Genomic DNA, 16,568 nt, shown 5'->3' on the forward strand with positions numbered 1-16,568 from the left:
GCATCGTATATGCCTGGTGGTGTTCCTATGGGGATGGGGGGGGGGGGACGAGTGTCCCAAGCACAGAGTAATGATCAGCCTTTCCCGAAATGGTAGCATCTCAGACAAGGAGTCTAGACCTGCACGTCCAGGATGACAGCCACTGGCTGCACTCAAATGTGGCTAATTTGCATCAAATTGTATAGAAATATGAAAAACACACACTTGATCTCAGTATGGTACACAGAGAATGTAAACTATCTCAATTCTGTGAATATCGATTTCATTCAAAGTGTAATCCTTTTAAGAATCCTCAGTACCACTCACTCATTCACACACACACACACACACACACACACAGAGTCTAATAGTGACTTGACAGCAACAAAAGGAAACAGATGAAGTCAACTTTAGTAATATATTATACTTAAAGCAAGACCCAGTCTTGAAAACCATCAACACAAAAAGGGCTGGCTGAGTGCCTCGAGTGGTAAAGACCCAGACCCTGAGTTCAAAACACTGCTACTGTAAAAATAAAAATCACTGTAATTGCCAGGTGCTGGTGGTTCACACCTGTAATCCTAGCTACTCAGGAGGCTGACATAGGAAGTCCAAAGCTAACGCTGGCAGAAAAGTCTGTGGCTCAAGTGGTAGAATGCCAGACTTGAGTGCAAAAACTTAAGAAGCATACCCTACCACTAAGTTCAAGTACCAGCACACACACACACACACACACACACACACACACACACACGTGTACATACATACACACAATTTAACTGAAGCTAGCAGAAAATTACTATTTGTGCGCTATTCGTCAGGGCGCACTGTGGGGAGGTAGGATTCAATCATCTGCCAGAGCACGTGGCCTCACAGCGATATCCTCATTCCTTTCTGGTTAATTTGCCTGAGCACTGAGCACTGAGCTAAGAGGTGGGCTGGGAATGAACTGGGAGACTGCAGGTAGGGATATATCCAGCTGTAACCGCCAGCTGCCACCTCCCCACCTTTAAAAAAAACAACCTGGAGGCACCTGGCTATACTGATATGAAATACTAACTCACAAATAGAAACCACCAAAGCCTATCCCTGAAAATAACATTCTGCTTTTCTCTTTTTCTTCAATAGACCACCGCGCTGAACACATCCAAGCACTCAGTTCTGCCGCAAGTGGAAAGCACTCCAGCTCTGACTGTGCCATGTCCGGCCTTTCAAAGGTGTGAGTGAGTACGGGGTGAGCCAGCGGGGACCAGAACCCTCACACGGCCCCAACCAGATACCCTCCCCCTCCCAGAACAGGCCACCCTGCCCATCCCAACCCATTTGTGGAACTCTCCAGAGACGTGTCAAGGCCCAATCCCTCCTCCCTGCCTGCGGTGACTCTTGCCCGTCCCTCGCCATCTGGCCCCATCAGCACCCGGAAAGCTTTCTCTACCATCAAAGTGGGCATCCGAGAAGTGGCCTGTCCAGTGTCTCATTTAACTTCACAGTGACCTGTCAGGAGGGTGCCTAGTCCCTAGAGAAGAGGGCTGAGGCAGGAAGGCCCAGCCCCTGCCTGGATCCCTCTCTGGGAGTGGCAGAGCTGGAGTCCAGGCCCATGGCCTGCTGCTCAGGCCCCTGCCTCCGCTCTGCGGGCCGGTCCATCGCTCATCCCAATTGCAGTTTCCTAACACGGGCTCAGCTCCCACTCGAAACCAGGCCTTCCCACTACCCCATCCACCTCTCCGTGTCTCCACTGACTCAGCCTTGTTCTTCAGCTCACTCAGGGCCCATCTGGCTCATACCTGGCGTGTTCCTTGTCCCCAGCCCAGCCTTTCCTGACCGTCACACCTGTTCCTCTGCTCACAGTCTCTGCCTCAGTGTCAGTCTAACATTTGCTGGCTGAGTCTCAGGGCCAGGGCCAAGCTCTCCCTAAGGACCCCTCATTTCTATAGTTCCTGGCTTTGTAGAATGCCCATGCCTTTTGCCCTGACACTGCTTGCTGACCAGCACAGGGGGCGGGAGCAAGGCAAAGCCGCCTTGTTGCCCTGCTGCTGACGAACTGAGAGACCCTGAAGTTACTTTTCCCCTCTATGCCTCTGTTTCTCTAGCTGGAAAATGGAAATCATAGTTCCACCTGCCTCCTGGGTTGCTGGGAAAGTTTAATTAATATTTACAACATGGAACAAGTGTATGGTATACAGGAGACACGGTGTAAACATGGGCTATTGTTTTTTCAAGTACTGTTTTTTTTTTTTTTTTTGGGTCCGGTTGTGGGGCCTGAACTCTGGGCCTGGGCGCTGTCCCTCAGCTCTTCAGCTCAAGGCTGGTGCTCTACCACTTGAGCCACAGCACCACTTCTGGGTTTTTTCTTTTTGCTTATGTGGTGCTGAGGAATTGAACCCAGGCCTCAGGCATGTAAGGCAAGCGCTCTACCACTGAGCCACCTTCCCAGCCCCTCAAGTACTGTTTTTGAGATAGTCTTACCACTGCTTTTGACCCTTAGAACCTTGCATTAGAAATCCTCCTGCATTTGCCTTGGGAGCAGCCAGGACTGCAGGTGTGTACTATCATGCCCAGCTTTGTTCTCTTTTCTTTTTTGGCCTTGCTTCTCATTTGCTGAAATCTGGCGTATGCAGCTATTACCTTGCTACACTCTCCAAAGTCATTAATCACTGTCCCTTTCTCTGTGAATGCTGCTCATGCCAGACACAGGTATCTAGCTGGGGTCTTCGTTTGCCTGTGTAGTCTGTCACTAGTTCCTGAAATATCACCTCCTCTCTCCTAGGCTCTTCCACACCCCTCGTGCCATTCCATCTCGTGGGCAATTCACATCCTCTGTCTCCTGAAATCCAGCTCCAATTTGCTGTCTCCAGAAAGTTCTCCATGATGAATCAATGATTAATCTCCTTTGCTGCTCTCCTAGGTTCATTTCCCATCGACACTCACAGACTCAGTTGACAGGACAACAAGGGTCATCAGCTGTGATGACTGTGTGCCCAAGGGACATTTAACAATGCCCAAAGAGGATTTCATGTCACAACTCTAGTTGCACAGGGCAGGCATGTCGCCAAGCATCCTGCCACACACAGGATGGGCCCACAACAAAGAATTAGCTGGCAATGAGGCAGAGCTGGCAATTGCTGTACTACAACAATCAGTTCTTGTTGAAGTCCTTCTGTCTTTTGTTTAAAGCACTCTGTGATTTCATGGGTGTATACCACCCCCCACCCTACCCTGTTCCTTCCATCCTAGCTAGAGTTGTTTTGAGTCTCCTGTAGTACTTAAGGTAGTGCTACAAAACTTCAAAACTAATGTGATTAATGTTCTAATGGCCAGGAATATTTTTATTTAACTATCTGGGATGCATCATTGCAAGATTAAAACATTTTTTCTATGCTAGAGAAGATTAAGAAGTGGTCTTCAAGTGTGTTCCACTATGGGGCAGAGTGTAGGTGGATGGGACACCTGCCTTTATATCAGCTCCCCAAGAGGCACTGATGTGCAGGTCCTGAGGTCCCCCTCAGAGGACCTGAGGATTGGAGTCATTTCTCCTTTAAGATGCTTTGGCTCTTATGTAGTCCTCAGACCCACAGGCAGAGGGCTGGCTAGCCCAAGGTTCATGTCTCTTTTGTAAGAAATAGATGTAGTGACATGAATGGGAAGTTCCTGCAGGCAGCGGGGACTAAGCCAGCCAGTGTGCAGCTACAGTGCTCCCATCTCATCCCAGCCTCTGGATGCAGAGAACCATGGCGGGGGAGCGGGGAGTGGCACACGTAAGATCTAACAGGTCCTCTAGGTGATTCTGATCTATGAACTGATTTAAGAATGAGTGATCAAATCAAAGGGCAGGAGACTTGACCACAAACATGAGCAATAGTGATGAGTGTGCTTAGCTATTTCACATGATTCCATTACTTATACCTTCATAATTATACTGACAGAAATTAAAAACAAAGAGATCTCTTAACAGTATAGAACCTGTCTAGTGCCCAGTAAGCACTCAATAAGTGACAGGGCGAATGAGAGAATCCATGCATGAATGAAGCTGCTCTCCTTCAAAATAAAACCAATGGTGAACTCAAAAATCATTCTCAGCAGGTGCCAGTGGCCCACACCTGTGATCCTAGCTACTCAGGAGGCTGAGATCTCAGGATGGAGGTTTGAAGCCAGCCCAAGCAGAAAAGACCATGAGACGCTTATCTCCAGTTAACCAGCAAAAAGCCAGAAGTGGAAATTGGCTTAGCTGGCAGAGTGCCAGCCAGTCTTGAGTAAAAAGGCTAAGGGAGAGCGCCTTGGCCCTGTGATTAATTCTCAGTCCTAGTAAAAAACAAAACAAAACAAAACAAACAAAACCCCAAAACCATTCTTACAATGTCCCTTTCAAATGCTCCAAAAAACACATAAACAAAATGGAAAACTCCAAGAGATTCCAGGAACTATTTAGGTCCCATTCTTTACAGACTCCATCTGTGTGGTCCTGTGCGGTCACCACCGGTCATGCTGTGCCCTGGAAATGTGGCTGGTCCCAAATAAAATTTGTTGTAACATGAAGTATAATTGGACTTGAAAACTCTGTACGGAAAGCATCCCATTACTACTTTCTATATTGAATACATATTGGAACAATAATACCTTGGATATCAATAGGTTAATAAAACATGAGTAACTAACTCCCCTCATTGCATTTTCTACGTTTTAAAATATCACAATTCGGAAATGTGTGCTCACACCGGGACTTGCCTTGCGTTTCTAGCAGGCCCAGCGCTCTGCATCACTTTCTGTTACCTTTCAGTTTTGTGAGGGCTATGGCACATTTTGGCCTGCTCCTGCTCTATTTCTTTTTACCCATTCACTCAGTCAAGAGCCTTCAGACTTCAAGTTTCTATCCCTGTTGGGAAACAGAGATTTCCTAAAGTACACACTCTAAAGCTGGCATGCCTCTATTTGGACTTCTGTTTTCTCTCCAGTGAGGTTGCAAAGAATTGCTCTTCACTTCCGTCCACCTACAAAAGTTCCATTTTTTTTTCCATAGGAAAAAATTCAAATGGTAACTCTAAATAAATGGAAAATAGAGGGTTTTATTTTCCTTATCAAACACGGTGGTGGGACAGGCTCGCGTGGGATGAGCCACTGTCTCTAGTTCTCACCATCTTGAGCCGACTGTCCTCTGTCTCGGTTCTCTTCTGTCCCCACGCTGCCCACATCCAACTTCAGACCAGATAGCAGCCGCTAGCCCAATAACGTGCTTTCCATAGTGATTCTTTACCTCCGAGCGCATTTCGTGGGATATCTGTATTCAGTTCTGCACTGTCCAGTGTTAACAAGATTGATCTTGTTAACCTACATTTCCAGGGCACAGAAAGAAAGAGAGACACTCCCCCCAAAAAACAAAACAAAACAAAACTGGTACCAATTTCAACCCTATGGTATATGGCTGTGGAGGGGAAGAGGTTGCTGAGGAAGGAAGCGGTTTGACATGGGATTCAGGGGGTGACAGTGTGATGTACGGTGTCAGTGACGTCACAGATGTCCACACAGATCCGGCAGGACAACATGCTGGACCTCCCAGAGCTCACGGTCCGCTGAGATGCCATTGCTTTGAAGCAGGTATTCATTCCTTCCAGTCAGTCCTCAGTGTGCTCATCTCCACCACGCCCCCACTGGACAAGGATCCTTCTGAGTCAGGTTAGGTTAGCAGAACCTCCCCTGCCCCTTTGTCTTTGTCGGTCATGGGACTTGAACTGAGGGCCTGGGTACTGCCCCTGAGCACTTTTGCTCTTTTGAGCCACAGTGCCACTTCTAGTTTTCTGGTAGATAACTGAAGATAAGATTCTCCTGGCCTTTCCTGCCAGGGCTGGCTTTGAACTATGATCCTCAGAGCTCAGACTCCTGAGTAGCTAGGATTACAGGTGTGAGCCATCAGCGCCCAGCTAGAACCCTTGTTCTTGATATCTGGTCACTCAATAATGTCTGCTCAGGTCTCCCATTTATCTGCTTTCCATTCACTGACTGCAGTCAAGTTCCTTGGCTAGAGTCCTGATGTTTCCTTGTGTTTGAGTCCAAGTCTCTCCCCTACTGCAAAGCTCCACTGTGCAAGCCCTTCCCCTCCCCTGCCTCCCCACTGCTGGGAGCCCTCCCCCTCTCCTGGCTCCCCACTGAGGCTGGCTGGAGGCTGTGAGGCCACCAGGGGAGTTTGAGGCAATGATAGTTATGTGTAATCAGGGACACAATGGGCATCGGTCCCTCATCACGCACCCTGTGTGGTTACTAGGAGGCAGTGCGGAGTGGCCCCGCCCTGTCCTTGAGGAGCCAGCTGCCTCCAAGCTGCTGGAGGAGGCCCAGGCTTCTTGGCCGCAGCAACTGTTCCTTAAGTGTCATGGTGTTCTCTCTCCCCAGGCTGTGCCCACGCTGGGCTCTCCAGGCAGACGCCATCCTCACACTCCCCGCTGGTCCCCTTCCTCCATCCTCATTGAGGCTCTGCTTCTATTCCTGGGCATCTCTGCAGGCCATTTCCACGTGTGAGATTAAAAAAAACCCAAACCCACTGCCTCCCCGGCGTCCAGCGCCACCCGCTCTGCTGCCAGTCATCTGCCCGAGCATTTCCCTGAAAAGCCAGGCCTCCCCACCCCTCCTCCCCCGGTGTACCCCAGGGGTACACTTCTGTTCTAGCCTCTGTGCCCAGCATACTGCCCTTTGGTTCTCACAGGCTCTGTTTTCCCCCACTAAACCTGACTGACCCCCAACACAGTGTCCCCTCCAGAGCTACTGCTCTGTCACCCGCTTTGTCTTCTCCAACTTGCTGTCTAAGTGCTAATGATCATAAATCTAAATAAATATATTACTATTTTGTAGAACCTAGAGTTTGCTTGCTGCATGGAGTGGGTGTGCCTGGGGCTCTGCATTCTAAAGTGAAGAGAATTCCTCACTCTTCCTCTTCGAGCAGCTGAACAGGTTAAATAACCTCAAGCATTTCTGTTTCCAGCTTTTCATGGTTAAACAAAGGTTCTCATTTCGGATATCCATTTGGGTTTATTTTGGAATCACACGGGGATAATTCTGAAAGCAATCTTTCTACTCTGCTAAGTAAACGAAGTCAAGGTCTCTAGTCTTACCGAGATCACATAGCAGGTGGGTGATGCCATCATCCCAGCTATCTGGGAGGCAGAGGTAGAAGAAACTTGGATAGAGGCAAGCAGGGCAAAAGGTTCGTGAGATTCTATCTGAAAGAATAAACCAGGCATGGTGGTTCCTATTTGTAATCCCAGATATGGGAGAGCCTGAAGTAGGAGGCTCACAGTCCAAGAGCAGCTCAGAGAAAAGCACAAGACCCTAGCTGAAAACTAAGGCAAAAAGGTCTGAGGATGTGGCCTCAGTGACAGACTGTGTGCCAAGCAATGGAAGGCCCTGAGTTCAAGTCCCAGTATCACCAATAAACAAATGTGTAAACAAAATGTCGCAAAGTTAAGTAAAAGTGCTGGGATCCACAGTCAGTCAATTTAGCTACAGATCCTGTGCTCAGATCCCTACAATCAGTTTGGCTACAGAATCTGTGCTCATGGCGGTATACTTTGCTGATAACATAAACATACGCAGACTCTGAAATCTGTAAAGCACTATTTAAAGAGAAGGTATTCATTAATATGGATATTTTAATAGGTAACAATAGAGTGGCTCCGCGAATCTGAGAAGCACTGCAGTGTGGGAAGGCTATTAGCCTGAATGCTCAAATCTGTAAGTAGCTGAATGGAAAGTACAGCGTAGCAGTCCTGAAAACTTGAGTGGGGCAGCGCCAAGGCTGATGACTGAGAAGAGTCATGAGGTGGGCAGCCCTTGGGCTGTGCTTCTCTCAGACTTTCCTGTGGTTCACCTGACACGTGGTTAAAGTTCAGAGTCTGACCGACAGGTGGGTTGGGGCCTGGGATTCTGCATTTCAAACATGCTCCCAGGTGACAATGATGTTGCTCTTCTACAGAGCTCACTTGAAGTGTCAAGGATTAGATTCTGGCTAGAAGCTACACAAAGGAGGGAGGGTGTAGTGTACCAGAACCCAGTGTCAGGATCTCAGGCCTGTTGCCAGTTAGCTCCAGGTAGGAGGAGGTGGATTGGCCTAGCTCTCTGAGCTCAGTACACCCATGATGCAAATCGAAGGAGCTGTCTAGATGGGCTCTATGATGGCGGAGGTCCCTTGAAGCTCGGATATTCTGATTTGGAGCACTGGCTGGGACCGGTGCCTTGGAGGAGGGTGGGGGAGGGGGACAGAAAACTCTGTGTCACGGATGGATCGGGAACGGCCAGCTTTCTTAGTACCCCTGGCTGGTGGGGGAACATTAGCATGCTCCAGACCACTTTCCTTCTCCCTTTGACCATGTTCTTCAACCCTGAGGTTCTAGCTGTCTCTTGGTCCTCTCCTTGAAGCCCGTCTCCTGGCCCTCTTGGAGCTGACCTTTTTGTAATCCTGGTTATTATTTCGTCATCCTTTCTCCCTTTCATGGGCTTGCACATAAGAACTGTTTACAATGATATAACATTTCTATTTTTAAACAGAGTATGTCAACGTTGCTCTAGGACATCACTGATTGATCATAAACCCTAAACACAGTGATGGTGGTACAGTCAGACCAGAGAGACCATCCCTTATCTGCTACAAAATGACATTGCTCAGGGAGGAGCTTATCAATTCTACATATTAAAAAAATAATGTCTGGCAGGCATTGGAGGTTCCCACCTGTAATCTGAACTATTCAGGAGGCTGAGATCTGAGAATCACAGTTCAAAGACAGTTCAGACAGAAAATTTCATGAGACTCTGATCTTCAATTAGCCAGTAAAAAGCCAGAAGTGGTGGGGAAGTGGAGGTATGTCTCCAATGGTAGAGCACTGGCCTTGAGCAAAAAAGCCAAGCAAATGTTCAGGGCCCGGAGTTCAAGCCCTAGTACAGGCACAACAAACAGAGTCTACATATAGGTTCACATAGGTAGGTCAAATTTTGACCTCGACTGAGAGAGACACTGAGGCCGGGGGCACTGAGCAAGAACACTAGGCTATCTCCACGTGCTCAGTGCAGTGTGAGAAATTTGATCAGACAGGCCCTTTTGTCCCGGCTTCTCTTCTGGTCAGAAGGAGGGAACTGCAGCCTGACCCCATGACGCTGTCTAGAGGATGGAGAAGACAATGTCTCCAATGTCCAAAATGAGCATGGGGTACTGGGTTCAATCCCGGTGCCCAGTGCATTCCCACAACAAACTTGTGCCATGCCCTGGATGGAAACCACTCATCCTCACAAATCTGGCAGAAAAACCCCATCTCCAGCTCCTTCCTTCCCGCAGAGCCAGATCCTCCAAAATCTTGTGGCATTTCCTTCAAATACCATGATTTTGAGCTGTGACATCTGGTTTGCAGCTCTCCTAGGCTGGGATTACAAAAAAAGGAAAAAGACAATCATGTATTTTGACATTCTGAGCCTCCACCCTGCATTGGGATGGGAGATTCTCTGCCTACTCTTTCCTGGCATTGGAACACACTAGATAATTCTAGAATTTTCTAGAACTTTCCTCTAAACAAGGAATCTACTTTTCTCCGTCCTTTCTTCTTCTTCTTCTTCTTCTTCTTTTTTTTTTTCAATTCCTAGGGTATGATTTTCTTCACAGGCCTTTTTTTCTCCCAAAGGTACTTTAGACCTGGTGTTCTCCCTGGCTCCCATTTACCTGAGTTCCTCAGAAATGCTATGGAACATCTAGGTATCAGTGCGATTCCCACTGGACAAAGAGCCTGTGTTCTCAGACAGCTCCAAGAGCACTACTGAGCAGGGTGGACTTTTCCTACAGGGCCTTCTCCTCTGGCCACTTGGGCTCAGTGCTTTAGTAGCAGTTCCTGTAGCCATGGGATGCTGGCCTCTGCTCTGTGTCTAAGTCCAGGGATATGAAGAGTCAGCCGGGGGCAGAAAAGCGACAGCACCGGGTGATGCCTTTGGTGTAAAGGCAGTGAGAAGATAATCCAGGAGACTGGGAAGTGTTACCTGCTCAGGTGAGCCCAGAAACCTCCCTCTCAGAGGGAGGTGGAGCAGGACCAGGCTGTGGTGAAGAGCACAGGGTGGCCTCTCAGATGGACACCTAGCTCCAGCCAGGTGGTAAACCACCTTTTATTTATTTTCTGAGCACTGGCTTCCTCCTCCATGGAGCAGGGCTGTGAATACTATCTAAAGACCATGGAGGGGCTGCTGCATGAGCTGAGATCCAGAAAGATAGAAGCAGCCATTGAAAGAGCTCAGAACATCATCCGACGATTCACCCTGGTCCACTTACTTGAAGATGCAGGGAGAACAAGGAGAATGCTCTGGTTCCTAGGCCTAGGTACATGCTTGAGCTGGGGCATGGATAAGGAAGTGTGCAAGAGCTGGCAGAGAGCTGCGGGAGCAGAGGATGGCCCAGGCAGAGCGGCATCTCAGAGGCAGATTGAATCTGGTTCTGAGGGGAACTCTGGAGACGGGTCTAATGTTTGAGAGTCTGAAATGCTCACTGCAAACAAAAGCTGCACCAAGGGTAAATTGTGAGGATTTGGAATCTGAGTAGTGAGATATAAATAAGAAATGTGGAAATGGCCTGGAAATGTCACCCTCTGAAAACTGGTAAAAAAAAAAGAAAAAGAAAAAGGGAAAAAATAGCCACTAATGATGCCTGCCACTGTGTGGGGGAGGGGGCGGGGGTTGGTGAGAGTGTGTGCGTGTGCATAAGTGTGCACATTGTCTTAGTATTGGGGCTCGAACTCAAGGCTTCACTTTCACTGGGCTTTTCCACTCAGGACTGGCACTCTACCACTTGAGCTACACTTCTGCTTCTATTTGCTGGTGGATGTTTGCAGATGTCAGATGGCTTTTTCTGCCTGAGCTGGCTTCAAACCGTGACCCTCAGATCTCAGCCTACTGAGTAGCTAGGATTACAGGTGTGACCCACCAGAGCGTGGCTAATGCCTGCCATTTTGACTCTGCACATTTGGGTGGAGGGTTTCTATCTGAATACTGGGGACAACTAGAGTATAGCACACAAAGTGACAGATCAGTGTATAAGATTCCATCACAGACTGATTCCAGCCAGCAGATTCTTCATTACATGAAATGAAACCATCAAAATTTAGAAAAGTTCTATGGTGAATATCACCAACAGAAACAATCAACACAAAGTGAAATTAATGATGGCCAAAACAAAACCAGTAACCGTAAAAGACTCAAATCAAAAAATTCACAAGGTAAAATGTCCAATTACCAAGAAAAACTGTCTCAGCAGAAGTAATGGGTCTATTAAAAAAACCTAATAATGGCCACTTCCACAAAATTAAAAAGAACTGGATCAAAAAAATCTTAGTTACAGACTTTATGCAGAAGATAAATTACTTGAATAAAAGTAATTTTAGTAAAATAAAAATGTAAATAGAGGAAATTGATTAAGGTCTCCAATGGGCTTAAATATGATTCTCAGAAAGTATTTCCTTCAAGAAAAATCCATTAGTGGGGTAACAATGCTCGAGAGGAAAAGTACTCATTACCTTACTCGTGTAACTATAACAGTATCTTTACAATAAAAAATCTATATTAAAAAAGAAAAATCCGTTAGTGTCATTAAGATTCCAATTAAAATGTTTCTGCTCTTAAACTTAGAATTAAGATGCCTTTGGGGAAGAAACTTCAGCAAGTCCAAGCAGTGGACCAACACTGCGGTTACCGTGGAAACCTTCCCTGGAGTGGTTCCTGCCACAATGGTGCGGAACTGCTGACAGTTCAGGGGCTCCCCAAGACCAGAATGTTCTCTGCAAGTCTCACCTAGAAGATTATCTCCAAGAACTAATTTGGGAAGTAGCAATGGGCACTCTGTGGTTACAAGCGTGACGGGTTCTGTGCACTACAAGGAAAATTGCAGGATGATGGCAATTTGACCAGGTGTTGGGGGAAGCACAGAGTTGCTGGGCAGAGGAGGAGAAAGAGGAGAAGGAGGAAGTGGAAGAGGAGAAGAGGAAGAAGAAAAGGGGGAGGAAGAGGAGGAGGAGAAGGGTAAGAACCAGTTTTCCATTTCTTGTTAGCTCCTTCCCTCAGTCTTGAATTTCTAGCCCCCAGCTCTGTCTGCAGCATACCGTATGCCTGGTCTTGACCACCTTTCCAGCAGCTGGAGAATATCCCCACCCCTAATGATTTTTGAGCTTCAGTAAATCAGCTTGCTTGCTTGCTAAACCACCACCTGGGTGTGGTTCTGACCTTTATAAACCCTGCCCCAGTGGAGGTCACTGCTGTTCTTAGCTCTGACCTTAGCTCAGGACAAGGCAGTCGCTGGCCAGCTAAATAAAATTCCTTTGTCACCTTTGTCAGTGTCTCTGTGGATTTTCTTGACTCTGAGGTCATTACAGTAGTAGGAAGAAGAAGAGGAGAAGGAAGGAGAAGAGAAGGAGGAAGAGGAGGAAGGGGAAGTGGGGGAAGAAGGGGAAGAGGAGGAGGGGGAGGAAGAGGAGGAGGATCAAAGGAGGCAGAGGGCAGGAGGGCGAGGAGGGCTACACACGCACGAATACACTCTGTCTAGGGACAGTGGTATTCTGCCTAAGCACAGAAGGCGCAGAGAAGAGGCATCCATCCCTGACATTCTGCCATGACACTGGTGGATTTTATTAACTCTGAGGACTGGGGACCAAACTCAGAGCCTCAAATACTAGGTACTATATACTCCTATACTACCCCTGAGCTATGCACCCCCCCAACCCAGGAAGCCCACCAGGCTTCCTTCCATGGACTCTACGTTCATTCAATGTTTTGCTCTCTTACTTGCACCAAATGACATTGGTCCCCTCCCCTTGAGAGCCTCGGGATGGTGAGAGGTGGGTGGAGATGAGGCCGGGGACTATGAAATGGAGAGCAGAGGCAGACCTGCAGCTTTGCTCTTTTCATTCCTAAGAAGGTCTAGCCTCACTGAAACCAATGCTCTGGGCCTGAGATTTCCAGTACAGTAGGTTTCTCATTCTATTTTTTCTCTAACTCCGTTATCAGTTTCTCACTGTGTGACTCTCTTTGGGGGAAGTGAAGATGTTGAGTTTTGAAATGGCCAAATTTCCAAGGAGACCTCTGTTGACCCCAATGTGCACGGACTTCCCTGGATACCTGCTGTCTCCCCGTTTAGCTGTAACCTACATTACTGGGAACATTCTTTCGGAAGAAAGAAGTGCATGGCATTTCAAGAGTCCTGGAACAGTCTCAGAAACCCAGAGCCCTCTTCTTCACTGGCTACTTCTCCACAGAAGCCCTAAACCAGAGGGCCTGTGCACATCTTCAGCCATAAACCAACCACTCCAAGTGGCTATCATAGGCTTTTATAGGCAAGAGGTCTAAAATGGATAATTAGAATTAATAAACCTAATAATAAGAAGTTTCCAAAGCTCATCTTTCCTTTTCCTTTTCTATTACATTGCACAAAATAAACATGCCAAGATTCCATTGAAACATGTTATTATTTTCCAAGCAGAGACGCGAGGATTTCTCAGGGAGAATTAGAGCAGCCATGAGGATCACATGTCCACATCCCACCCCCACCGTCCACCTTGGGGAGTTAGTGTCCCCAAAGACATCGCTTCAGCTCTGCCAGTCAAGGCTGTCATACTTCAGGTAGCTTCTTATAAGATCTATGTCCATGGATGTTGAAGAGCCAATTTGAGTGGGAAAACAAGAGAACTTAAAAACATTGCCAGGTGCCAGTGGCTTATGCCTCTAATCCTAGCTAATCAGGAGGCTGAGGACTGTGGTTCAAAGCCAGCCAGGGAAGGAAAGTCCATAGGACTTATCTACAATTAATCTCTGTGAAGAGTGGATGGTGGGATGGAAGGAATGCATCTTCAGAGAGATTTTTACAGTAGACCCCGACAACCCCTCTGGCATTCTTACTGAACTCACAGCAAAGCCAGACAGTGACCAGGGCACATTTTTAACAGCACGAAACCAAACCAAACAAACAAAACTCTCTTTTTAATTAAAACAAGTTTGTTGGGTGAGAACTTAGAATCAGATTCAATATCTTCAAGATAGATTTGTCGTGAACTCCTCTAGCCCAAGGCTTCCATTTGTCAGAGAAAACAATGCCAAGTGTGTCAATACACATCGCAGGTGTGTATTGTTGTTCTGACTAAATACAGGAATTCTGGGGCCCTGGTTGGATCAGCAAGATAGCAGTATAGGTGTAATCTCCTCGAGTCTTTGTTTTTATTTTTTCTGGTGGTAGCACTGGGGCTTGAACTCAGCGTCTCAGCTCTCCCTTAGCTTTTCTGCTCAAGGCTAGTTCTCTCTTACTTGAACCACACTTCTGCTCCCCACTTTTTTGGTGGTTAATTAAGAGAGAAGAATCTCAGGACTTTTTCTGCCCAGGCTGACTTCAAATTGGGATTCTCAGCTCTCGGCCTCCTGTGGAGCTAGGATTACAGGCGTGAGCCACTTGCTCAGTCTACTTTTCTGCATTACAGACACAAATTAGGCTCTGCAGGCTGAAGGAGGGAATGAGAACACCAGCGGCTCAGACCCATCACCACTGGGACGCCTCAGAGGGAAGAACTAGACGCCTGGGTTTCCAAGAAGTGTCTGGAAACTCTGCTCACTGTCAGGCTCTGCTTGGCATGGCACAAGAAGTGCCAGTCTCTCTCCAGCCTTCCCTCGGCCACCACCTTCTTCCTTCCTGGACACTCAACTCTTCATTCCAGCCAGCGCCCTCCCAGCACCTCAGCCTGCCCTGTCCCCACACGGGGGCCGGTACAGGTGGGAGGGGACCACAGGCGGAGGGCACACCCTCAGTGTTACCTATTTGTCTTTCCAGGTCTGCGGCTTCATCCGGCGTGGCGCGCGGGAGGACTCCGGGGTCACTGAAGCTGGTACGCAGCAGGGTCCCCATCACGAAGAAGAACAGGATACCACCGACCACAGGGATGGCAGGGGTGATCTTCACCGCGAGGTACGGGCAGCTGCCAACAGGTGGGCAGGCAGGGAGAGCGGGGAGAAAGAAAGGGAAGGTAGTGTCAGGATCCACCAAAGCGGGCTGGATCTTTCAGCAAGCTGATTTGGAGGCTGATTTCCTATGCAAACCCCTGAGTATTGGGAATTTCTAGTGGGGGGGTCCATACTTCTCTCTCAGACAATAGAGCTCTCTGTGCCCAGCCTTGGCAGCCCCCAGTCCTGGCGGCCCATACTCTTCCCATAGGAGATGCAGGCGGAAGAATGAAGAGTCCTGCTTGCACAATCGATCGAGGATGTACACAGCTGGTGTAAATATGCACATGCCCTTTGCACTGTAAATGTCACCCATCTGGCTGCCCCCATCTATCCCTGGAATCACATACTAGAACAAGACACCAACGAACAGCTTTTCTCCTACCCTGACCCAACCACTCAGGCAGCCTTCTACCAGCACGAAACCCTGAGGATGAATGAATTCACTGGCACAAGGAGAGGAATGATTTCTCAATATTTTGTGGGTAATCTCGCCAAGAGTTTCAGGAGCTGTGGAAATGAACTCGCAACCGAGTTTGGGGAGAGGTTGAAAGAGATTTCAGCAGCTAGACTAGAATAATCTCATGGTTTGTTTTTTTCTAGAAAGTAATTGAGCTAGTAACTGATGGAACTGGTTCAGCTCTTGTTTTGTTTTTAAGAGATGGGAATGCTCTGTGGCCGAGGCTAGTCTTCTGGTCCTGGGTTTCAGTGATCCTCCGGCTTCAGCCTCCCACAGAGCTGGGATTATAGGAGTCTAGCTCTTGTGTTGGTGACAGAGTAGATCTTAGGTTTGTGTATATTTTTTTTTTTTTGCTGTTGGTCTAGAATATAACTTGCAGAGTGGCATCCTTCGAGCTAATCACAGTAATGACTTAGCTCGACCCCTATGCTGATCATGGTCTCTATGGCTACTCTACCAATGGCTGGGCCGATGCTCTGGAGGCCTCTCGTCACCTCCCCCTCCCCTAGGAGGATGTCCCTTCCCCTTGCTGGGGTCTGAGCATGCATACACTTCTTCACACCTGTCCCAGGAAAGGAGGAGAAGGAGCAGAGAGGACCTGCCAGGGCTTCCCTCGCTGTGCAGCCGCTGCCCGGCTTGGTGCAGTGGTGGTGTGGCGGGAGCCTTTTCTGGCTTCCTGGTGAATCTCCTCCTGCTCCCGCCCATCCTCTGGGAACGCTCAGGCAGGTCTAGTGGCTCTGCTATCATAATATGAAGGCAACAGGCAGTGCTTCCGCCACTCCAAATAGCCAACGTTTCAGTTAATTAAGGTTTAATGATCCCAGATAACAATGGAAACCTAAGGACTGATTTTGTTGTTGTTGTTCTTTAACAGTACTAGGATTTGAACTCAGTACTTGCTAGACAGGTACTCTATTGCTTGGGTCATATACCAGCCCTTTTGTCTGATTATTTAGGAGACAGGATCTCCTCCCCCCCCCCCCCCGCTAAAACTGGTCCAGGCCTCGATCCTTCTATTTATACTTCCTGTCGTAGCTGGAAGTGAACCACTGCCGCAAGTTATTGGTCAAGATGAGAGCGCACCAACTTTTCAGCCAGGCTGGCCTTGAACTAGAATCCTCCTGCCCTGCACCTTCTGTCTACCTAGGAT

The 16,568-nt window shown here is 48.0% G+C and overlaps 1 protein-coding gene across 1 annotated transcript in view; it reads right to left on the reverse strand.

Annotated features, from left to right (window-relative positions):
- Zdhhc14 (zinc finger, DHHC-type containing 14) overlaps positions 1-16,568 on the reverse strand; it is a gene marked incomplete at its 3' end in the record, with an annotated part of 186,229 nt that overhangs the window by 48,078 nt on the left and 121,583 nt on the right. The window contains exon 2 of the mRNA XM_013026925.1: positions 14,773-14,933. Within this exon, the coding sequence (XP_012882379.1) occupies positions 14,773-14,933 (161 nt within the window). The remainder of the gene's footprint in view (positions 1-14,772; positions 14,934-16,568) is intronic.

This window comes from Dipodomys ordii, unplaced genomic scaffold (genome assembly GCF_000151885.1).
Source record: "Dipodomys ordii isolate 6190 unplaced genomic scaffold, Dord_2.0 Scaffold98, whole genome shotgun sequence".
Lineage (NCBI taxonomy): Eukaryota > Metazoa > Chordata > Mammalia > Rodentia > Heteromyidae > Dipodomys > Dipodomys ordii.